Source organism: Talpa europaea, assembly GCF_964194135.1.
Source record: "Talpa europaea genome assembly, chromosome: 1".
In the NCBI taxonomy this organism is placed as follows: Eukaryota; Metazoa; Chordata; class Mammalia; order Eulipotyphla; family Talpidae; genus Talpa; species Talpa europaea.
The window spans coordinates 115,029,228-115,055,080 of NC_140073.1; the positions used below are offsets into that span (position 1 = coordinate 115,029,228).

Here is a 25,853-nt window from a genome sequence, read left to right on the forward strand (position 1 = left end):
CAAATAGCCAAAAGTGTAGAGCATATGTAGTTATACAAATGGAGATTAAAAAGCTTTTGCTTACTTTTTGCCTTCTTTAATTTCTCTCCCATTTCTGTACCATTTTACATTTGCTTTCTCCCTGGAGAGCTGGCAGGAGAAGACAGCATCGTCGAACTCAGTGACTGTCTGGTCTTCCAAGTGTTCCACAAATTCTGTGGGGGCTTCCACAATGAGGAGCTCAGCCACAGATTTATCTTGTCCAGCAGTGACAATGTATTCACCCTCATCTGGGAAGCCACAGTCTTTAATGATTAAAGAGTGCTTATATTTATCAATTCTGTACGTTATTCGGTTGTCAAAAGGCACCTCTTCTCCATTTTTGGTCCACTTTAATGTTACATTGAGACGATTCACCTTGCACCAGAATGTGACAGATTTCTTCTCCATTGTTTCAATATCTTTTAGAGGCTCAATAATCCTAAGATCTTCCTCTGTTGGAAAGAAAAGGAATAATAATGATTTTAATTGCTTTCATAGTAGAAATTGATTTAAAAGATCACTAATGGCATGTATGTGACTTACCTTCTACTATTAGATCAGCTGCACTCTTAACATTTTCACCTCTACGATTAGTCAGGGACACATTATAATTGGCTTGATCATCTAATTTTGCATCTCTAACTCTGAGGGTATAGACCAGGTCTTTTTGGAGAATAATGTATTTTGAACTATCAAAAATGGCTTCTTCATTTCTGAACCATTTGGCTTTGGCACCTTCAGTATTGACTTCACAGTTGAAGACAGCTTCCTGTTGTTCCTTTACACGGGTGTCCTTAAGAGGAACTATGATCCTGAGTTTTTCTGAAAGGAACCAAAAGACTTTATAGTAGGAAGAAGGACCAAAGTTGTAGATACAAATGTAAGGAAACTCAAGACACAAAAAACAAGCTTACCAATTACTGTCAAGTGAGCGGCTGCTCTGGCAGCCCCAACCATGACCACGTAAGTGCCCATATCTTGCAACGTGGCATCTTTCACAACTAAGATTCTCTTTTTGCCATCAGCAATGATGTCATATTTGTCTCCAGGTTCAAGTATCTGATCATTCCTCTTCCACTGGACTTCAGCATTCTCCTTTGATATAGAGCAGACAAATTCAGCCTTTTCTCCTTCTAGTATTTCAAGGTTTTGAGGCTTTGTGATAAATTCAGCAGCAAGTTCTGGAAAGAAAAAGTTGCAAGATACAAGAACTTAAGCATTTGTGCTATAAATGCAACAAGACTGACTTTATTAAAATATTATTCATTGATTCATTGTCATTTTCATACCATGTACTTTGACTTTGCCATCAGTTCGGGAGCTTGGGAGTCGGCAGTTATAGTCGCCAGCATCCTCGAGTTGCGCATTCTGAATGACCAGGATTCTCTTTCGTCCATCTTTAATTATTTCATATCTTCCTGTTTCAATGATCTCTTCATCCCCTTTATACCAAATTACATCTGCTCCAGCCTTGGAGACCTCACAAACCAGTTTTATAGTGTCTGCTTCATTAACTTCAATGTTGGTAAGATTTTTTGTAAAGACGGCTTCTTCTTCTGCAAGGAGAACAGTAAAAATTGAGTTAAATTGGAAATAATTATGTTCCCCTCACAATACATACACTTCTGAAAAGACAGACTATAGTCTTACCAAGTACTGTTAGCATGCCAGAGGTTCTTGCTGTACTGACTTCACAAGAATATTCTGCTTCATCTTCTAGTAGACACTTGTTGATGACAAGAATGCGCACTGCTCCCTTAGATATGATGTCATATTTTTTGCCCTTTTTAATTTCAGCACCATCTTTGAACCACTGAACCTATATTTAAGATAAATAAATACCCTGATCAATTTCTTGCTGTGCCAGAACATGTGTGTCTTTAAGAGGAACTATGATCCTGGGTTTTTCTGAAAACAACCAATAAAACTTTATAGTATGATGAAGAAGCAATGAGGTACATACAAATAGAACTAAGCCCAAAAAAGAAAGAATAAAATTCTTTAGTTATTATTATGTGAGCTGCTATGATAGTATTACAAGTTATTAAAAATAATGGGATCATATCAGTTTAAAGTCATAGAGGACTTTAAATATTATGCAGACCAATTCTTTTGTATTCCCCATATACACTGAGACTCAAAGTTGATCTGCTAATAGTAGTTACTGTCAACCAGGGATACTTAGAAGAGACATATGAAATTGGTGATTTTGATAGCTTTTGACCTAAGAGAACAGCAGTGTCATAAGGTTCAAACTAGTAATAGCTTGCGCTGCTGATTCTAGTATTTTTCAAGCAATAACAAATGAATAACATAAACAGTGAACAATAAAATCAAGTATTATATAACAGTAATAATCTTTAATCTAAAAGTAAAGTTATGGTTAGAGATAGGCTTGATTTAATGTTTTCTTGCAACTTAGTTAGACCACAGGTAAACATAAACTACGCATAGCAACCATAAAATTACAGACCTTAGCTTTTTCTTTTGAAATTTCACATTCAAATCGAGCCGTTTCTTTTTCTTTAACTTGAAGGTCAGTAAGTGGTCTTAAGAATTCCACATGAGGAGCTGTAAGAGATGATCAGAATCAAAATGAGGTTTCTGACATTACTGTGGTACATATTAGGAAAATGTGAGTCTTTTACAAGGGCTTTTCCATCTTAACAGGTTACAACTGACTTTGAGATTACTTGGAGCTGTTATTCATATATGGTGCTTTGGATTTTCATAAAATAATGTGGTATCCTAAGTGCTCAGTTAACTACATCTATGTCTATATATCTATATTTATCTGCTGCCTGCTCACTTCTTCTGAATGACAGCTGAAAGGAAAATCTTCATTGATAGTGCTCCTGAGTTAGAAGGTGATATTGCCACAGGACATACTATTAGCAAAAAGACATTATCTTTAATTTTAGGCAGCCAGCATAATCATTGATAAACTAGCAGAGTTTAATAATAATACAGCTTGAAGCACTATGACCAAGATTGTCTATGGCTTAGAGCATGAGTTTGCAATTGAAATTACATACATTCAAATTTTTGTTTTAAATTAGCTTCAAAGATGTCATAGGTAAATCAGGCATAAAGTCTAATAGTGTAACGAAGCAATGTGTATAGTACAGGAGGGTGACTTTTTTTTTTTTACACCTCTTGTTTTATTTATTTCCAGAAGTAAGTCTTCTAATATATAGAATGGGAGAGCTGCCCCCTTGCCCTTCTTTCTTCTAGGGGCTCTTGTGAGTCCTTCCCAAGATGATCTTTTTTTTTTTAAGATGATCTTTCTTGATCAGTGACTTTCTGAAATGCAAATGCTGCCTCATTGGCTTGGAGAAATGCTAATTGCAGCTGAGCCTTCTTGGAGTGGAGATAAAATAGATGACCAAGGGAAGAAGGAGACCAAAGAAGCTACTCTGTCATAAATTAAAGCACGACAGCTATAAAGTGAAAAGAATAGAGCAATACAAGACGCATGGAAGCACACTCAAAGCCACTATTTTGGAACTGTGGACAGATGGATGCAACTAAACCAAATAGCAACTATCGCACAAAAATACACCCTGAAAAAAAATGTTATCATTGGACAATGAATGAAATGAAACAAGACAGCAGATGGCATTTTGGAAAAAGGGGTTGTGTTTTTCAAGAGAAAGAAGTAATGCTGAAAAGCATTAGTGTTCTCTTCATTTACAGGACTCCAGACTTTGCTCCATCTTCTTAGCCATTCTTATTCTCACAGACTGCATTATGTGAATGGGCTTTATTGTATTACAGCAAACCTCTACCAATTTCCTCCCAAATGGAAATGCTTTCACTTTCTTTTCTTTCTTTCTTTCTTTCTTTCTTTCTTTCTTTCTTTAAACCAAGGCTCCCTTCATGTCTTTCTAATTCAATTTGTCCTTCATCTGTGTCAAGATATCCCTACAGAGGGTTTATCCCAGGTAGACAAAGAACACATCTATCATTATTCAGCACAGCAAAAGTGATCAAACATCCTTGTTAGACCAGATGTAGCAGAAAGACTTTTTTCTAAAAACACACAAAGGATCAAGTTAAGTCAATACTGAAGATACAAGTTGCCAAGAAATGCAGTTAGGCCAAGAGGACATGCAAAAAGTGTTTTTCTATTATCAAAGAATTGCAAATGAAAAGTCCTGTGCAAGAAGAATACTTACGCAGGACGTTCAGATTACAGGAAGTCTTAAAATCTTTAGCGTCACAAGTGTATGTTTTAATATCCTCTGGGGTACAGCCATGTATGATAAGTTTTCTGACCCTGCCATCAGCAACAATTTCATACTTCTTGTTTTTGAGAATCTCTGTTCCATTTTTGAACCATTTCACTTTAGCATTTTCTCTGGATACTTCACACTCTAGTACAGCAGTAGCTTCCTCTTCGACCGTCTGGTCTTCTAGAGGCTTAGTGAATTCAACTGGGGGTTCTGAAAGAATCATACTAATTAGCTAAGATATTGCTTCTTCCCTTCTCCAAGAGTTTCAGTACCTCCTCAACTTTTTTGCCCTCTGGAACCTCCAGGGCTTTTTCTATTTTTAAGTTTCATTTGTAAGATTTGATTCCACTTAGATGATTTCCTCTAATAATGGTGTTTCATCATTATTTGTACACACAGAGGAAAATTACTTTTATAAACATGTAATGTCAATGAAATAATAGCCAATTTTTAGTTAATAAGTTGATAATTAGTTTTATAGTATATCATTTCCCCCTGGCTACTTATTGACTGCAATAAAAACAATGGGGACAGTAAAGAAATAAAAATTATTTTAGTTAATTTTGACCCTTATGAAGCATTTTATCAGATCAAAAGAGTACAACTAAATTTGCAGATATTTGGTGGATTTTAATGATCTATGGTATATTCATTATATAAAAGTAATTGAGAGTTGGCATTATTTATGAATCTCTGTATGATACAGGCTTTTAAAAAAAGGCCTGTAATTACCTTTCACAAAGAGGTTGGCTTGAGTTTTGAAATCTTTTGCTGTTAGTTGGACTTCTCCAGCATCTTCTAACTTTACATCCCTTAGAGTAAGTGTGTGAACTTTTCCATCTGAACGGGTGACCACCTAGTACAGTTGAAGAATATATGAAATATATGAATACATGAAACAGCAATCTAATATACATAGGTCCATTTAATTCATTTAGGTAAACAGTTTGACAGAGTGCCTTCCAAGTTGCTTTTTGATTTTATATATATAGCACTTACGTACTTGAAAATGATTTTACTCAATAGTTTGGAATCTTATAAGGAAAATACAAGCTTTCATAATTACTAGGTGACCTTGAAATATCTAGGCAAATTTCTGCTTATATTTCTGGTCTTTTTGGTGCTTTTAAATATATGAAAAAATATATATAGCAGCAGAATGGAAGGAAAAAGTTAGAAAAGCTAAATCATGAATGGAAGCAAGAAAATGATTGCATTTGGTAAACTTTATGCATGAACCTTATAAACCTTATGTTCTAAATGTAAAGTATATGCCATTTGTTAGAAGTTTTCTTCCCATTTATTTTGGCAATTAAAATTATTTTGTTAACCGACTAAACCTGTGATTAAAATAAAGCATGAAATTTCTTAATCTTGTTCAAAAATGCCTATGAAGATGTTGACTCTTCTTTATAGTTATGTGTTTGTACCTCAGAACTGGGAAATCAGGTATCAGGAAGGTACAGACAGGGTTATTCTGACAGTAATAAGATTATTGGCAATTCTTGTAGGTTTACCATCTAGAATGTCATAAGACATTATATCCTGACAACAAATTTGATTTTGCACTGCTTAAGAGTGTATTTAGCATTAAGAAAAATGTGAAAGTTTTTATCAGTAGAACTATTTATTATGCTGATGTAAAAGGAAGAGTTGGGAATAAAAAGGGTTTTATCTAAAGATTTTCCTTAATTGAGAGGTAGTATGATTATTTATGTAACTCCCATAGTAACTGAGAAATGCCAAGAACATAATGAGGGGAAATAAACATAAAAAAGGGGAAAAAAAAGATGTCTTAGAAACACAGCTTTTTATTCAAGGCCATGAGATTTGAATGGGAAAATACTGTTTTTGTAATGATTCAATATTATTTTGAATATAAATTTTGCACTTGGACTATTAAGAAAAGGATCCCAGATTCTACCCAACCCACATATATATCTTGTCCCTTGACATCTTGTGTTACATTTGAATTCCTCTGAGGTGACATTTGAATTCCTCTGAGGCAACCATAGAGTACTCTGTTACCAAGCACTTGGCTCAGAACACAGTGGTTCTTAAAAAAATGGCTCATTTACAATGTACTGTGACTATGTCTGAAAAAAAAAGGGAAAACTGACATATTTTGTAAAGTTAAACCAATAAAATCAATGCTGAAGATTTTTTTTTTTATAGAGGCATGTTATTTATTTATTTATTTATTTATTTGTTTGTTTTGTTTATACATGCACTGGGTACAGTCAGAAGCGCGGGAGGGTGAGAGAATTCACCAGAGCCAGAGCGGGGAGCAGAGCAGGCAGAAGGACCGAAGTACACTGCTGAGGGGAGCAGCGGGCGGCAGGAGAGGTCTGCGCGCCATGTGGGACCCTCCTCCGGTGGCCGGGGAGCAGCCGGGGATCGAACCGGCGCTGCAGAGGCCGCAGGCAGCTTCGCAACCCAGTGCTCAACAGCTGCGCTACCGGGGAGGCCCCATTGCTGAAGATTTTGTGGTGAATTATGTAAGGATAATATTAGGGGTTATTCTTTAAAAGCATTGTTAACTTAGAATGGAAGATTATTGTATAACACAATCTACATCATAACAGTGACCAAGTGCCTAAAGCTAAAATGCAAAATTACTACAGGTCATTAAGGACTTAACTGACTTAGATGGATGACCAAAGGAAAACAACTCATTTTTCAAATTTTCTGTCCTGATTTGCTATTCCAATAACCTGTTTTTGATTGTTGGTTGATGTAGGTTTTGGAGGTTAAACATTTTGCAGGGAAGATGAAACTAATGAATTAAGTTGAAATAATGTTTGTTCTGATAGACTTAATTTAGATAAAACATGCAAAATGAAATAAAATGGCTATTACTTTACAGTTTATATTTAAATTCTTTTTTTAAAAAAAAGAGATATTTAAGTAATGTAAGTTCACAAAAGGTTAAAGTATTTTGGGTGGCTAGATTAAAGGATTAAAATTCCTCTGCCAACAGAGACCAAAGGGAACCACAGATTTATAGCAAGGTAATCTTTTCTAATCCCAGAAAAAAAGTTTAGTGACAAGAAGAGATTTTTATTTTTGAGAAAATGAAAAGTGAATAAGATTTTTAGAAGTCTACATTTTAAATTAAAATAGTGTAGTGTTACATTGAACCAAGACATCTTTTAATAAATGGGCTTACTAGAAAAATTATCATTTGTCTTTAAACAGTGTTTCTATACTCAAATCCTGAATTTATAGATATATAAAGGAGCTTGGAAAGTGAACTAACTCTCTGTATTGACATGAAAGGAATTAAATCACCCTTGTCAGGACAAATGTATAGTTTAAAGCATCAAACTTGAAGTGAAGATGATGACCCTATCAGCAAGTTCACTATTTAGAAAACTTTACCATAAGGAGGTTTCCTAATATGTAACGTAATTCTCATATTTGCAATTTCAAAATTCTGCAATTTGACTCATCTGCTGTTTTTTTTTTTAACCCTCCTTAGAGAATGCAACCAATCAGCTATTATTGTTATTATAATAAACAGGCAGAGGACCTCAGGACTATGACTGAATTACCCTTTAATCAGTTTAATTAATCAGTTTAATTTAGTTTTTGTTTGTTTTAGAACAATTGTTCAAAGGCATTGCCTTCTAATTCTTTAATCAACTTTGTGGCTCCTTGTTAAACTGAATATTTTTAAATTGTATTCCTTTATGTCTTCAAAATTTGATTTGTACTGAAGGCTTGATATTTCAGATATTGTTTTTTAAATAATGGAAAAAATAACATAGAAAAATGTGCTGCCCTGTGCTTTATTTCCAACTCATGTAGGAAAGATTCTATATATACATATTTCAACAATTCAAAGTTAATGGTGAATTATCAAGATAATTTAAACACATTTGTTTCGAGGAAAAACACATAGTCACCTTAGGTACATTGTATTTTATCTGAACAATTACTTCAATTTTTATCTATGGGTAAATTCTTGGGCATAGAAAGTTAACATACAAATTTAGTTATTTCCTAAAACTTCTTAAAGTATATTTGTGCATGCATGGTAGATAATCAAGAACCTTTTCTCTTGTTGGTGCCATCAGTTGCACTTTAAATAGTTCCCACTTGCATTCCAGAATTTGCACGGCTCAAAGCACTTGAGGGTTAAAAATAACTTTGGAGAAATGCTTGAAGAGCAAATCTGCCTAGAAGTTATCTCCACTACTTGATCTCCTGCCTGAAATGGAATTTCAACCCTCTCTTCTTAATCCCCTTATATGCAGAACACTACATAGCATGGAGAGAATTAGCTATAGACCTTAAGATGCACGGTGTCACAGTGCAGCCACTCAGAAGGCATTTTTGTTCCTTCCTGTTTTCTAGTTAATCAACCATTGACAGCTAATGAGTGTTTCAAAAAACTGGAATTGGATTGCATTTGAAAATGTTATATCCCTCTCAATAAAAATATCATCAAATTAAATCCAACAAAAAGTCTGAAGAATCTACTTTATAATTTCAGTAGAAATCAGGCTAGAGTAGGGTGGAGAAAAGGAAAGGAGAGGAGACATAGTAGAATGAACAAAGGGTAAGGAACATAAAGAGGAGACAGAAGAACCGGGGAGAAAAGGAAAAGCAAGACAAGGTGACCAGACCCTGCTTCTTACCTTATCGCTGGGCTCTAACTTCACCCCTTTGAGATACCACTCCACTGGGATGTCCTCGTAAGAGAGCTCACAGTCAAAGGTGGCTGTTTCCCCTGCTGTCACTGTGACATCCTTCAGAGGCCTCAGAATCCCAATAACTCGTGCTTTTTGAGAAGATGGAAACAGCTTTGGATTACTCATTTTATAATTCCAAAAGAGCAGATACAAATTTAGTTATTAATCTCCATGGTTGCTTTCTTCAAGAAGGAAAGAGTCACAGGACTGGCCTGTATTTTAACTCCCATGTGAACTTGGCCCGGCGGTGCTGAGAAGGGGAGAGCTGGTGGCCGGCGAGCGGTTATTTGTAGGGGCCCTTTCGTTCTAATGTTCAAGGTCAGTGAGAAATTTGCTCTGCATCTGTCTCTCTGCCAGGCATCAAGTTCCTCTTGCTACATAAGGTATGTGACTTCCAAAATAACTAAGACTCTGATTGGGAGAGGACAAGGGCCCCTCCATCACATAGCCTGTCCAAATCCATCAAACACTTCGCGCTTTCCAAAAATGTTAGCCTGATGGTCCCAGCCTGGGAGTCTAAATGCCCACACAGCAAAGTTTTTCCTCATAGCTATAGTTACACAGCTCTTCAGGGATGTGGGCTTTAGAGGTTCTAAGTTTTTTACTTATTATATGTACATATACTTTGAATGACAAGATTGCAAAGTAGGAGACTCTGGCTTGCTTATATTTCTTTTGATCAAATAGCAAAGCCAAGGACACTTCCAAAACTTTAGAATTGAAACATATGGATATTAGACTATCAAAGCAGTATAGACAAGAAAGCCATTTCTGTACGTGAATAATACTTTCTAATAAATTAAATGATTCCAATTAACCCCATTCCCATTCATTTTCTGAAAAGTGTATATACTGAATTCTCAATAGAAACATAAAACTTACGTTTTACTCGAAGGTGGGCACTAGATTTAACATTGGCCGCTTGGAAGTCCACCCCACCGGTCTGGTCCACGCGACAGTTGTGCAGGATAAGGAAGTGTATTTTGCCTTCTTCTTTGATCTCACAGTCCTATGTCAAAAGACAGAAAAGGTTTCATAAGAAATCATCCTTTTGATGTTTTTTTCAGAGAATAGAACAATGAAAAGAATGCCACCAATAACTGGTGAAGAGACTTGATATAATTTTGATTTTTTTTTGTGAAGTGTGCAAATACAATGTTTATTTCACTTGTATAATTCTGAACCAATTAGTGGCATCACAGAATATCTAAGACTTGTACTCATTATACTGGGTCAAAAATAATACAGGGGAGCTTGCGGGGCCCGGTGGTAGTCCCTATGATTCTGTTTTAAGGTCTGATAGAGAGCCTGAGACTGTTTTAATTGCCCTGGGTGCAGTCTGACTTTTTGCCTGTCCTTTTCTCTTTCACATGCCTCTTCTGGGTGTTGACAAGTTCAGAAATAGCCTTACAGGTGTTTGGAGCAGTGCCTCTCCCTTGAGTTTCCAGTTGGCATGAATCTCCTCCTCGGAGATTTCAGTTTCAAAGCGAGCTGTCTCAGTCTCTGTCACCTCCACACTGTGCAGGGGTCGCACCAGTTTAATTTCCCGATCTAGAAAAGTGAAGGTCAGCATATGTTAGTGGCCTCTGGCAGGTATAACCCCAGCAGCTTCAGCAATGAAACTCATGGAAATTTCCTTACCCTCAATGTCAAGCTTTCCTGAGGTCTGATCTGTCCCACAGTCACAGGTATACTGTCCAATATCTGATTTTAAGGGTTTCTTTAGAATTAGCATGCGCTTCTTGCCATCTGACTTAATAACAACATTTTTAGATGGCTTTATTTCCTTTCCATCTTTAAACCATTTCACTGGTGCATTTTCTTTGCTGATTTCACACTGCAGAATCACTTCATCTTTCTCCACAGCAGTGTAATCTTGAAGTTTTCCTGTGAAGTAAGGATCTCCCTCTGCAAGTAAAGTGTAAAGAAAAAATAATTCATTAGCCAACTAGGGGACTGCCAATCCTCTTGGAAGGTTTAAGACTCAACTCTCAGAGTTCTGGGTATATTTAAAATTGTACCAAACTTTCACTAATTTAAAATGTTTATGTTCATACATTCTCTAAATGTTAGGAAGGAAATCAATGCATGGCATTTGTCAAGATCTAATCCATCTATGTTATGTTTGAAGTATTTTATTAACAGTATTTTAAAAGGTGCTGAAATTTAGCTTTACTTATAAATATGCGTTACCTCATTTTCCAGCAAAATTTCCAATTTCCTAGCAAATCTATTCTATCTGGTTTACCTTTAAATTTCAGATTAACATTATTAGTTTTTCTTATATTAAATTAGTTTGGTTTTAATAGTTTCTACATGTTAGACTTCACATGTAATCTGCTTGATATTAAGGGACCAAACATTAAATGAATGCTTAGTAATATAAGTTCTGTGTTTTCTCTTATTAGAAACTTGAAAAACATTTTTTTTGAAATAGTTTTGATAAAGTGAGAAGATAGAAAGTATTTTTTATTCCCATTTTAAAAATGACAGGAAGGGTTTTTTCTAATGAAGCATTTTTAAATCTGATTTTAGCTTGCTGTTTAGTGAGCCTCAGTCTTCATTGCTTTAAATTCCTCATATTTTTAGGTGAAAAGATTTTAGAAATAAATCTGATCTGGGATAGTTTTTTAAGGTCAGGAGCTACTTTCAAGCACTATAACACTTGGAGGATGACTATCTTTTATAATAGATACTCCACAAATTTAATGTAACAAAATTAAATTGAAAAAACCCCTACCCAGCACAGTGAGTTTAGCTTCTGAGCTTATCCCCATAGCTTCTACTTTTATTTGAGAGGTATCATCAAGAGAGAGATCTTTGAACGTGATCGAATGAGTTTTTCCTTCATCGTGCATTGAGACCAACTTGCTGGTGTGCAGGCGCTTGTCGTTCTTGAACCAGCTCACTGGGATGTTATCATGGGACAGCTCCACGGTGAACACTGCACTTTCCCTCTCTTTGGCTGTTACATCCTTGAGTGGGGTGAGGAATTTGAGCCGGATTCCTATTAAGGAAAAAACCCAATAACTCATTCATTCCAGCACTTTAAAGAAGAAATAAAAAATAAAAGGTGCATCAAAAAATTACTGAAAGGTGGTCTGATACAAATACTTACCTTCGATGATCAGTTTGCCACTAGTGTGCTTATCTTCAGCTTCAAAAATATATTTTGCTTCATCTTCAAAAGCTGCTGATTTGATCACCATCGAATGTCGAGTGCCATCCTTTAAAAGCTCAAATTTGTCATCACCTGCGATTTCCTGGGTTCCTTTTAGCCAACGGAATGTTTTGGGCTCCCTGGATACCTCACACTCAAACCGAGCCTCATCTTTCTCAAAGACTTTTACATCGCTGAGAGGGGTGATGAATATAAGTGGCAATTCTGAAAGAAGAGGATGGTGGATGAAGTCAGAATATGCTTCCATGCATGATGCCTGGTCAATTCCAGGTCTCATATAAGAAAGTCTCATAAAGAAAATACAAAAGAGGGCCTCCCTGGTGGCGCAAGGGGTTAAGACACAACTTATGAAGCTATCTGCAGCCCCCGCAGCACGGGTTCAATCCCCGACCAGGGAGCTACACACATGGCACAGCGGACCTCTCCTGCCTTGCCTGCTGCTCCCCTCAGCAGTGTATTTCAGTCAGTCAGTCTGTTCTGGTCCCTCTGGCCTATATCCCAGCTCTCGTATGCACAAATAAATAAATCTTTAAAAAAAAAAAAGAAAATACAAAAGGGTGACTTGAAAAGCTGAGCATACCTTTCACTTTCAGTTTGGCTGAAGACTTAACATTGGCAGCCTGGAAGGAGACCTGTCCGGTCATAGGCAGTTGGCAGTTGTACAGGACCAGAATATGCTTCTTCCCATCTTCAATGATTTCACAGTCCTTTTTGGAGAGAGGGGTAGAAAGAAAAACATGACATTTTCATAAATGGCTATTCTTACTGATTCCTTCAAGAGTCTTTCTGATCAGCAAGAGATTTCATATCAGAAGTGTATTTTTTTCCTCCCTAAACAACCAAGCATCCCCCCCCACCCCCATGAGATCAGATAATCTTGGCTTACAGGGGAAGCAGTTAAAGGTTCTCCTTTTAGCATCCATTGACCATGGACATCTGGTTCTGAAAGTTCAATTTCAAAGCGTGCTGTTTCACCAACAAACACTTCTACTCCATACAGAGGCTTTTCCACTTTTATTAGTCGAGCTGAAATGATACAGAATTTTGTTAGAATGACTGAACAAATAGCTGCAGGTTCAGATAGGGTATATTGAACATTTTGAGCAACTCACCCTCAACATTAACATTTGCTTTTGTCTTGTCTGTGCCACAGTCACACACATATTCGCCTTTATCTGCAAAATCTGCCTTTTTGATTTTTAGGATGCGGCGGAGCCCATCTGACTTGATGGAGTATTTGGGTGAAGGTACAATTTCTTCGCCATCTTTAAACCATTTCACTGGCACATCTTTGCTCACTTCACACTTGAGAATGATCTCATTCTTCTCCACTCCAGTTTTGTCATGTAATTTCAGAGTGAAGTAGGGATCAGCTTCTGTAAAACACATTTAAAACAAGAGTTAGAATTGTGAAATATTTAACGACTGCCCAGTCCCCTCTAAATGGTCATCTTGTTACATTTACCTAAGACCTTTAGGTTTGCTGTGGAACTCAAGTCCTTGACTTGAGCTTTTATCTGGGATATATCATCCAGTGTCACTTCTCTCATTTCCAATTTGTGAGTCTTGCCCTCAGATGAGATGACTACAGTTCTGCTTGTGTGAAGTTTGGCATCATTTTTGAACCAGACAACGTGCATTTTTTCATGAGAAAGTTCACAAACAAAAGTTGCTGTTTCACCTTCTTTCACTGTTTGATCCTCAAGAGGTGATATGAATTTCAATCTAATACCTGCAATGGAAGCACAGAAAATGGGCTCAGAAACACAACTCACTTTCAAATATATTCTAACCTGAATGGGGGAAAATATTCTATTTCACATGGTATCTATTTATTCATCTTTTTAAATGGAGCTATCTTCTACGCAAAAAAAAAAAAAAAAATAAGGTGGTCATTTTGGTGGCAATGGGAAGAAAAATCATGGTGCTGATTGTCAACTGAGAGCTATTAAAACTTGGTATTCTAGCTTAAAAGTCACGTGGGACACAGTCTGATCTCAACAACTCTTACCTGTGACAAACAATCGTGCAGAGGTCTTCTTGCCATCCACCTCAGCAGTATAGACCCCCTCATCATCAAATTGGGAGTTATTGATAACGAGAATGTGTTTCTTTCCATCGGCAATGATATCAAATTTGTCAGATGCCTTGATTATGTCAGGTCCTTTAGACCATATAACATTTGCCTCTCGAGTAAGGACACATTCAAATCGAGCTTGTCGTCGTTCTGGAACAGTGACATCCTCCAGGGGCACAGCAAAGTCAAGTTCGATTTCTGAAATTTAAACATGAAGCAGGAGGTTGTCAGAATGCAGAGGACATGGAATGAAGTTGAGCACATGCCATCATGAGTCCTAAAAGTCCCGTACCTTTCACTGTCAGAATGGCAGTGGTGACTACATTAAATGCCTGGTAAAGGACTTCACCAGCCTGGTCCAGTTTGACTTTGTGCAAGGTTAAGAAGCGTTTTCCACCTTCTGCTTTGATTTCACAAGTCTGAAGAACAACAGATTTAGTTAACATTTAAGTGAGATAAATTCTCTAGAGGAGAAATTTTACAGACACAGATTTCCAGAGCATTTTATTTCTTTATTGCATTTTCAATTTCCATAGCATTTTAAACTCTAGTACTAATAAAAGTAAATAAAAATGTCTTGACATAAATTTCTTAAAAAGTGCTCAAGCTGTCTATTACTAGTGCATCACATTTCTTCCTCTTCAACGTTGGAAACATGAAGTAACTTGTTATTATTGAACCAAATCTGAATGTCAAATCTGAATACAGAAATTAGTGGTTTTATATGGTTAACAGCTTAAAATTGGGGCATTACTCACAGGTGAGGGCCTTAGAAGTTCTCCCTTTAGTTTCCATTCCCCAGGAACATCTTCCTCTGAGATTTCTGCATCAAAGCTTGCACTTTCTTTCTCATAAATGGTAACATCCTCTATTGGTTTAAGCAACTCAACTTCACGATCTGTATTGGTTAGAGATGAAACACCATAATGCTTTAAATAATCCACCAATGCTTTGCTTTCCTGTTTTCTTGCTCTCTTTTTTTTTTTGGTTTGTGTATGTGCATGTGTGTGTGTATGTGTTATTGCCTTTTATACATACAAACTTATCTTTTAGAGTAAAGTTAAGATTTTTTACCTCCAAGTGTCAGCTTTGCAGGATATCTTTTCCCTTCTATTTCCACTGCGTATTCATCAATATCTTCTGGTGTAGCATTCTTAACTTTGAGGTATATATACTTTCCATCCTTCAGTATCTCTGTCTTATCATTTGGTTCCAAGGGGATTTCATCATAGCCTTTGTACCACTTAATGTTTGGAGTTTCCCTTGCTATAATACCGCTGAAAACAGCTGTCCCCTTAGGTTTCACATGCTGATCTCGTAGGGGTTTCACCAGCCAGTCTCTAATGACCTCTGTATGAAAATGGGGTTAGAAAAATAATTATCATCTGAATAAGTAATATAAATAACTTCTTTAGAAAATTTCAGAAATAGAAGAAAATTCTCAAAACTGGACATCATTCATCTATCTACTATGGTATACTAATATTCTTCCCCCTCATTTTTACTCCCCCCCATAAAGAAGAGACAGCTGATATTTTGATACGGGGAAATAAAATCCTCTCTTCCATTTACTCAGTGTTATAATAAGCAGAACAAAGTCTAGAGCATAGTGCTTACCTACTACTTTCACGCAAGATGAACAGTGCAGGTTGTCAGTGTTTTCCACAGTGACTGTGTATGTCCCAGCATCGAAGTCATCTGCGTCATTGATGGTCAGGGCCCGTAACAAGCCAATGACGCCAGGCACAATTTTGCCAGGTTTCTCCGTCACAATCTTCCCATCCTTCCTCCAGACCACGTCGCGCTCCTTGTTTAACTCACAGCTCAAGTACAATGGCTGTCCTTTGACCACTGTGACTTCCTCTTCAAGGGTTTTTACAAAACGCACAGGAAGTTCTATAGAACAAGAATTTCTGTGTTAAAAATCTGCAGAGATTTTTCAAAGCAGACAATATTTTCAATGAAATAAAATTTGGAATTGAGAAGTTTTGTCTAACATTACAATAAGAGTTGCTACTGAGGTTTATGGTGTTCAAGTTTAATATAGACCATATTCCAAAGACCAGAAATTACCTTCAACAACAAGTTTAGCCGTGGAGGTCTTCTCTTTATTTCCCAAACGTAGAACACAGGTGTATTCACCAGCATCAGAAAGCTGAACGTCAATGATATGCAGCTTTCTGTCTTTACCATCTGCGATGAATCTGTGCTTTGGGCTCTCACGGATATTGCTACCATCTTTCATCCAGGTTGTAATTGCAGTGGAGGGGGAGACTAAACATTCAAAGATTGCAGAAGAGCCAACTGACTCTGCTTCAGTCAAGACAATGTCTTTGATTTCTTTCACAAACTTCAGTGGCACAGCTTTTAACTGGTAGGTGAACGGGGCTTCATCAGGAGGTTTCTCTCCACCACTTCCTGGCTTTAATTTTTTCCTTTCAGCTTCTATTGGTGAAGGAGTCTTTTTGGCTACACCTAAAGCAAAATATTGTATAAAAGTTGACTTGGCATTTCCACAAGTGTCAGAAAAGTGTCAGCATATTTGTCTTCCTGCTGGATAAAACTAGTGATGGAGCAAGTAGCAGACAAGAAGAGAAAATTAAAGACTAGGCAGTTGAAAGGTTGATTGAATTTATACTGCCTTCTTACATATAGGAAACTAAGATGGCATAAGGATTCCATGACTAATAAATGTTCTTTATCTTCTCAAGTCTTAAAACCACTATAAAATGTTCAGATGAATGTCTAATTGTTTTATCTGTCATGTATAAATATCAAGTACATAAAGGATGAAACTCAGCTTTTATGGTTCATCATGTTAAACAATAGTTGGTCATATATATAATATCCACTTGGGTGATATTAGAGATATATTAATTGAGTTGTCAGAATACGTAGTAGTTTTAGCAGAACTGGTTAAGAATAATAAAGACTGTTATGCAATCTGCCATCTCTCATCTTTCATATACAAGATTGTTGGAACAATCTTGACTGTAAAATTTCTCAGAGGGAAATGTTGCAATATAGGTACAAGTAAGTGAATCTTACCTTTGATGGGACCTTTTGGCTTAGTGGCTTCCTCTTTAGGTGCTTTGGCTTCTGAAATTAAAAGAACACTCAGCATTTAAACAATTTTGAGATTTACTTCTTGCTTGGTAGTAAACAATGTAGGGAGAGTCTTGCTCTATATTATACATATTAATGCATAAGACACATTGATTTTATTTATGACTTCATGGAGAATACTTTGATATTTCCAAAATGAAAAATTCTGAGAATGATGTGATCAAGCTAAATTATGAACATACACAGCAAGTGTTTTTATTCTTCAGTTTCTGGAAGGCTTGCTCTTATCTTATGTGGAAGAGTTACTCTTGCTTAGCTATGCGAAGTATTTTAATATGCTTATGCATGTGTTGGTTATGTGAACCAAGGAAATAAATTCTGTCAGCAGGGGGAGTCAGTGCAGGATAAAAAAAAATGGTATGGAAGTTACCAAAAGTCTTTATTTTTGTGTTTAAATTGAGCAGACAAATTCAGGGTAGATTAAGGAAAAAGAGGATCTATGTGCCATACACATATGGATTCCTCTGAAGATTTCCTTTAGTTTGACAATGGACTAAGGCAGAACAGGACAGTGCTTACATTTAGCATTTAATTCAATTATTAATAAGGGGGCTGTGGAACTGCAGAACCAGTTCTCTTGCTTCAGCCCTTGGTGTGAGTTGGAAAAGCTTTATTTCTATGTATACTTAATGAGCCCAATGTATGGTATCATCTTTTTCTGAACTAAAAAGGTACAACTGAGTAAATTAAATTATTGAAGTTTAAAATAATAATGGCCAAATCATAAATATAATAAAATATGTAAATGTAAATATTAAAATTAAACATCAGTCAAGGGGATATAGTATATTGTTTCATGTCATTAAAACCAATAAAAACCCAAATATTTCTACAAAGCTTACTATGTACCAAGTACTGTGCTAAAGGTTTTGTATATATTTGGTCTTTTCTATAATCCTATGGGGAAGATATAATTATTATCTGAATTTACACATTAGGAAATTAAAATCTAAAGAGATTAAGTAACTTGCCAAGGATCAAATAGTTAGGATATGTGCTGATTATTGAAATGATGCATTAAAATAATTGACACATAAAATCACTTTTGGTTTTGAGAAGATCACCTAAGTTATGAACTTCTAATTGCTATGAACAACTAGTAAAGACTCTCAGTTTATATTTGAGATAGTGATACCACTATTAGTATATTTAAGAAAATCATTATTGATTTAAATTCTTACAAAGATTTAAAGGTTGAACTATGCAATCTTAAAAAAAAAATTGTACTACAATATACCTAACATAAAATTTACCATTTTAATCACTTTAATCTGTACAATTCAGTTTCATTAAGTACATTTGCAATGTTCAGCAACCATAAATACGACCCCTTTTCAGAACTTTTCCATTACCCAAAATGCAGGATTTTTAGAAAATGAGAGATGATTCCTTCAGGGCACATAAGAAATTTGAAGCCCCATGGGATTCCTATACATATGTCCTCATAGAGTATCTGTCCTCATTAGTTTTCACCAGGCTTGAACACATTCACTACATAATTTCAAAAAGTTATGAAAGAAATGGTAGGTCACCATGTACACTCCAATCAAAAACATAATGCACCATTGGGTGAAAGCTATAAAGAATATGAGATGAAGATGATTTAATTAAGGACTCATCATAAATCCCCATAGTTGAAATGATTTTTATGTTTCAAACATAAAGAGGGCTTCAATTTTTGTAAGTACGGATAATTTTACTAAGCTCCCCAAACAAGCAAGCAAAATGAAATTACAGAATAAATACCTGCTTTCTTTCCAACCACAGGCACTGTCACCGGTGCAGCAACAGGGGCTGGTGGGGGCTCCATGGGAGGTGGTTGGATTGTTTTCACTTCTGTAGAGAGATGCCGAATGCATTCATTTATCCCCTAGTCATTTTCTAAAACCTTATATGGTGCCCTGTTTGCCTTTTTTGATCTAATATATCCTATATATATTCTCTACCTAATAGGTTATGTTAAATATTGTAAATTCAAATAATGGGTTATTTGAAATCATTTCCTGCATACTGACTTTTGCTTACTTTTCATGTACAGTACAGTACACACCATTTGAGAGAAGCATAAAGAATATACTGTTGATGGGCCTCCCTGGTGGTGTAAAGAGTTAAGATGCAACCTACAAAGCTATCCACAGCCACTGCAGCATGAGTTCGAGCCCCGGTCAGGGAGCTACCCACATGGCACAGCAGACCTCTCCTGACTCGCCTGTTGCTCCCCTCAGCAGTGTATTTCAGTAGATCCACCTGTTGCGCTCCCCATTCTGTCTCTGGTGAATCCTCTCACACTCTGCCCCCTCTGGCCTGTACCCCAGCTCTTGTATACATAAATAAATAAATCTTAAAAAAAGAGAACATACGGTTGATAATGAGAATAAAGTTGTTTACCTGGCTCAGGCTTCGGTTTTGGTTCAGGTCCAGGGAGAGGTATTGCTGGCTTAATTTCAGGCACTAAAATAATTCACAGTGATAGGACTTTACCACAGTATTTTTGAAGTTTTATACAAACTCAAAACAAAATGGGACAGACTTAACATATCTTGGAAGATATTCAAATTTATACACATATAGTCACCAAATAAGTATCTGATCTAATTTTATTTTATATTTAAAACAAAATAGCTGAGGCAAAAGACAAGCATTAGATAATTTCTCTTATATGAGGAATATAAAGAAACAAAGTTAAGGAACAGACAAAACCAAACTCATACAAACCCCTGAAATTTGACTACAGAATGAAGGTTATGAGATAGGGAAGGTGCAGGTAGGAGCAAAGGAGGTTGGGGTAACCCAATGAACTGTGGTGGAGAATTAAGGGTGCTTTGGTGGTGGCATGATCTGATAAACATACATTTGAAGAGGTGTGAACCTATAACTTTAAAACATACTGTGTTGTAAACCAACATTACCTCAATAAAAATGATTTAATTCAAAAATAAAAAACTTCTCTGCAAATCTAATGATACTTTCTAATTTGCTTAACGTGCAGTAAATTAGTGATATCAAAATTTAAAAAAATACATGGAAAAGATAGTAATTTTCTTGTTCCAATGTTGTTGCCCATAAAATCATTTTTCTTGTGTTTAAAACTTATTTATTTACAACTAAGTGATCATTAGCTAATTGCACATGAGAGTGAAACAGTAAAGAAAAGTAAGCCATAAAATCATATGTTCAAATTTTGATGCCAGTATACTGAGATATTAAATGTTGCATATTTGCATTTTTAGAAACAACTAAAAAGTACCAGTAAGTTTGTACCTTTTGTTCGTTCAGGAACTTTCCTTTCTACTTTGGTAGCTGGAGGCACTTCAACTTTTTCAACAACTTTTGGAGGTGGTTCTGGTTCTTTAAAGAGAATAAAATTAGTTTCTAGTGTTATTTTAAGATGTGACTACTTAGAAATAAATAACCAGATCAGTAATTTATTTTTCAAAAATGCAATAGGTACTAAAAAAAAATTTATATTCCATCAATTGTTTTCTATTTTCTCTTCTTGATTCTACCTCAATTTATTTTTTCCCCTTATTCCATCCACTTCCCACCTAACCCCATTAATCTCCCTTCCTAAGTCACTTCCATAATAACTCCCAATCAATATACTCTGAGAACAGGTTAATGGAAAAAAAAAAAAAAACCCAGTTAAATCTTCCCAAATTTTGTCAGACATTTGCTGACACACCCCCAGGTAGTTATTTGTCAGTTAACTCTACTATTTCAGAATAATTTCTACTGGAAGAACTTCGTTGGCAAAGTAATGAAGAGCACAGCATGAATGGGTTTGAGAATTACTATCAAAGTATTATTATAAAAGTAAACAGAAAGCAGACAATGGAAAACACAGATTACATCACAGATGAAATACGAAGCTATGTTTATATTTAACTCCACTTATGTTTACAAGATAAACCTTTTGTTAAATGTCCATTTTGTTAAAAGATAATGCCACAAATTGTAGCTGAGATTCCTACCTTTAGGTTTAACTTTTTCTAACTTTTTAGGTTCTACTTTAGGTTCTTCTTCTTCAGGTTTCTTTCTTAGAACTTAAAAGATAAAAAGGTTTATATGTAAACCAAGACAAACTAATGAAGATGACAAATAAGCATGACAAATGCAAATAAGGTACAAAGCAAGGAAAATGAAAATGCATGCAATGGAATGTACTGGGAAATAAGCATTTAAGAGAAAAATGCCTTTTTTAAAAAAAGACAAATTAAAGATTATTGTCATGTAAATTAGAATAGCACTGAGTCACTTATCACTCTGTAGAAAGTCTATTCAAAGAGGAGTCTGTGGCCAAAATGACTCAAACCCAAAATGAATAATTTGAATAGCAACAAATTCTATAATGATTCAGCACTATCATTTAATGAAGAACATTATAATAATTATAAAGTACACTTAAGTGTACATATCTAAAGAAATGTAGCCTGCAAATCAGTAATTTGGTTACAGAGGCATCTCCATAATTCTATGTGAGAACAGTGTTAGAAAATGATTCTTCATCTGAATATCTTGTTTCTACTTTAATATTTTATAACTAGGAAAAAAACTCACTTTTTAAAAATTGTTATTTATTAGTTGTGTTGATCTTATTTACACTCTAACACTTAATACTGAATTTAAGCTAAAGTAATTTGATGTAATTTAGAGAATGTAATCAGTCTAATATACTTTACTATACAATTTGATCATGAAAAATAATAGTTATTAGTTTAGAATATTATCAGTTAGTTATACTTTATTAACAATGTAAATTTCAAAACACTGAATTCTCACAAAATTTCTCTTATCAAAAATATATGATAGACCTCTTAATTTTCTTAATTTTCACTGCAATTACAAATGAATTTTGTTAAGTAGGAAATATATTTAAAAGAAAATCAAGGGACAGAAACATTTTGTAAGTTTTCAAGTTTTTGTTTTCTTACTTAAAACTGATATAATTGTTGAAAAATACTATACCGCTTTTGAGAACAACTTCTTCCTTTTGTTGAGGTTTAGGTTCAGGAAGTAATTTTCGAACTTTCTTTTCACCTCCAAGCACTTTTAAAAAAATATGATATCAAATTTTGAAGTGAATTCATATAAAAACTAAATTTAAACAAAATACTTTTTCAATACTAATTACATATAACACATTGAGTAATATTTTTTGTTGCACATAAATATCACTGATTTTAAAGGTAAGTAAAACACTTCAAGTTATTTCCTCTGCAAACATCCACTTAACCTTTTGATGTAATCAACTGCATTAACTGCAGGCAAATATATTCATCTTAAATATGTAGAAGATGTTCTACACTGACTTCATGAATCTTTTCATCAAATACAAGGTTTTAAATAGTATCTTTGCCCCAATCTGCACTTGTAGATTTCCAAAATCTACACTAGTATCTTCCTGAGCATTGAGTACATTAGAATGACAATGGAGGTGTTATTCAATATTCTCCCTGATGAGAGAAGACAGTCAAGGGATCTGGTTTATGACCTTGACTTTGGGAAGGGCCACATCTCACTTTTTGAACAGAAGGGAAACATCCTTTCTTAACATTGCCTTTTTGAAATAATACTAACTTAAAGTTACAGAATATAGAATTTGAAAGTTTGTGTTGTAACTTATTTTTAATGAATATGAAAATATTCTTGTAGATAGACTAAAAAGGGATCCATGGAATCTCAATTCCTTCATGCATCATGGTGAATATTGATCTTGATGATGTTATTATTCAGAACAGCCTTTTATTACCTCTATATCTTTATGGATTTGATAAAAAGGATAAACACTTGATTATTATTGAACCACTGATGTTAATTAAAATTTAATTTAAAGCATTATTTGTATCACATATATTTGTTTACATATTTGAAATCAGAATTTTAAAATTTCTATAACATTTCCCATTTAGTGTTTTAAACAAGACATTTAGAGTTCATTAATAATAGCTTTTTTTTTAATGTGGTAAAGATAATCATGTCTAACTCTTCAAAAATTTTACATATGAAAAGCAAATATGTAAATATTTCACTTTAAATAATGATTTTTTTCTGTTAAGTAATTTAAATAAAATTTCACAGTTAAACATTATTTGCTTATCCATAATATATTGTGTTGGCCTTCAATGCTATACATTGATAAATCAGGAAGTGTATATTCAAGTGGGTGATTTCTCCAAAATTCCATAGTGAATCAAGAACAGATTCAGTTTCTGGGTTGGGATGCAGTACACACATAACAGAATATAGCTATCACTATACTTACTAGAAAAACCCACATTTCAAATAAATGTTTTCTAGACTTTTATGATTCATTACTTTTCTTTTGGGTCTAAATTTAGGTAGGGAAAATACTGTTTAAAGAGAAATGAATTTTGTAAACTGACCTGCAGTGATAATATAATTTACTTATTAAATCTGAGCTCTATATATTTGAAAGAATGTCTTGGATTTAGTGATTAAAAAAAGTGATAGGAAAGCTATGAGAATGCTCCTATAAATCATCTTAACAATATGAAAGAAGGACATGACTTATATTCAGTGCTTATTTCAGCATCTTAACTTGAGATGTGTCCTAATATGTGGAATATTAAATTCAGCTAATCAATGAAAGTTAATATTTTCAAGTTTAGGCAAATGCAAGAAGACATTTGTAGATGAGCAAAAATAAACAATATCTATTACATAATGGATGAATTGATGGAAGACAAATGAAGCAACACTCATGAGCCAGGACCATAAAAACTACAAAAAGATAAGAAATGAATGTGACTACTATGATAATTTTATAAAAGAAAGAAAAGAACGTTCTTGAAGGCAGGAAGAGCAAGGAGTTAGATGAAGGAATACTGCAGATGAATGCAGATTGTCTAGATTCTGAAATACCTTTTGGAGGTGTAAGCTCCACTTTTTCTGGAACCTCGGGTTTTTCAGGAACTTTCTTCTTTGAAACAGCTTTAAGGAATAGGATCTTACTTTTATTATTTGGGCATTTAGACCAATCTGAAGCAAATTATTAAGCGCTGGCTCCAAGAATCAACACCAAGCTTTGCTTATAATCAAAAGCATAAATAAAGACCACAAACAGCCACCAAGGAACATTCAAAAAGCCACCAAAAAACATACCATGAAAACAGATGTAGATTTACTCTGAAGTTGAATATAAATTAAAGTCTGAGAAGGAAAAGATAAATTTTGGTAGAAGAAACTTCCCTTTAAGTGTAAATTTTAGATTAAGGGAAATGAATATAAGTAGGCATCCTCTTGGGCTATCAATCTACAAATGGGAAGCTTTTTAAGAAGTATCCACTTAAAATGTCTGACTTAAAATTTTGGAAGTCTCCCCCTTTTGGCCAGGAGGGTTTTTAGTGGGTAAGAATCCCTAGAAGCAAAGCCTTACTCTAGAAGATTCTGGTTTTGTACACATATAGGTGAGTATTGGAAATGTGCTCATCTAAGATTATATCTAGATTTCAGACTGGGAAATCGCATGACACCACAAAAAAAAAAACAAAACAAAACAAAAAAACAATATTTTGTTAAAATATAAGAATAATATGTTTTTGTCAGTTTATTTCAGCTTTAAAAATGTTGATATTTAAAAAAATTAAGTAATATTGCTTAAATTCACAGAAAAATTTAAATGCAAAAAGAATGAAAGGAAATTTAACAATGGGAAGAGATGCTGGATAGCAAATATATTCATAACCGCTCATTCTGGATATGCTGAGGACCACAACAGAAACAACTGAACTTTTAAATTTCAAAAGAAAAAAATAGTGGGGGCACGACACATACTTTCTTTTCATGGTATCTGCATATCAACAATTGGATGCCATACATATACTGCTTATAATATTATTTAAAAGTACATGAAATTCTTTAAGAACAGCTTTGGCTTTTGCATTGTTACTGCAATACTAAAAATATCCTGCAGGGCCTCCCCGGTGGCGCAGCGGTTGAGCACTGGGTTGCGAAGCTGCCCGCGATCTCTGCGGTGCCGGTTCGATCCCCGGCTGCTCCCCAGCCACCGCAGGAGGGTCCCACATGGCGCGCAGACCTCTCCTGCCGCCCGCTGCTCCCCTCAGCAGTGTACTTCGGTCCTTCTACCTGCTCTGCTCCCCGCTCTGGCTCTGGTGAATTCTCTCACCCTCCCGCGCTTCTGACTGTACCCAGTGCATGTATAAACAAACAAACAAACAAATAAATAAATAACATGCCTCTATAAAAAAAAAAATATCCTGCAAAGATTTCTTATATATTCCATGCATAGGATTCCAAAGATTCACAAACCAATCAAGCTTTGAATCAGAAATCCCCACACAGCACACAAAAGTTAGCTGGCGAGCTAGATATCCAGGATGAAGCTAACAATGTACTTTCTGACATTTGGGGCACCAGGCATGCTCCAACAAGGTACCCCAGAACTCCCAAGGCAACAGAAAGCACAGATTTCTATGCAAAAACCACAGCAAGATCATGTCTGAAAGTACACATTTCCAAAAGTAGCACAGTTCTTG

The 25,853-nt window shown here is 35.1% G+C and overlaps 1 protein-coding gene across 1 annotated transcript in view; it reads right to left on the reverse strand.

Moving 5' to 3' along the window:
• The window catches only part of TTN (titin), a gene marked incomplete at both ends in the record, with an annotated part of 277,818 nt that overhangs the window by 92,574 nt on the left and 159,391 nt on the right, over positions 1-25,853 (reverse strand). The window contains 31 exon segments of the mRNA XM_084258850.1: positions 65-473; positions 565-843; positions 936-1,202; positions 1,311-1,577; positions 1,672-1,840; positions 2,495-2,592; positions 4,200-4,466; positions 4,989-5,112; positions 8,900-9,042; positions 9,836-9,962; positions 10,365-10,504; positions 10,595-10,861; positions 11,694-11,960; positions 12,072-12,338; positions 12,715-12,841; positions 13,021-13,160; positions 13,247-13,510; positions 13,600-13,866; positions 14,146-14,409; positions 14,504-14,630; positions 14,970-15,109; positions 15,286-15,561; positions 15,829-16,107; positions 16,285-16,686; positions 17,260-17,310; positions 19,084-19,173; positions 19,726-19,788; positions 20,599-20,685; positions 21,309-21,380; positions 22,303-22,383; positions 24,220-24,288. Of these exon segments, the coding sequence (XP_084114976.1) occupies positions 65-473; positions 565-843; positions 936-1,202; positions 1,311-1,577; positions 1,672-1,840; positions 2,495-2,592; positions 4,200-4,466; positions 4,989-5,112; positions 8,900-9,042; positions 9,836-9,962; positions 10,365-10,504; positions 10,595-10,861; positions 11,694-11,960; positions 12,072-12,338; positions 12,715-12,841; positions 13,021-13,160; positions 13,247-13,510; positions 13,600-13,866; positions 14,146-14,409; positions 14,504-14,630; positions 14,970-15,109; positions 15,286-15,561; positions 15,829-16,107; positions 16,285-16,686; positions 17,260-17,310; positions 19,084-19,173; positions 19,726-19,788; positions 20,599-20,685; positions 21,309-21,380; positions 22,303-22,383; positions 24,220-24,288 (5,890 nt within the window).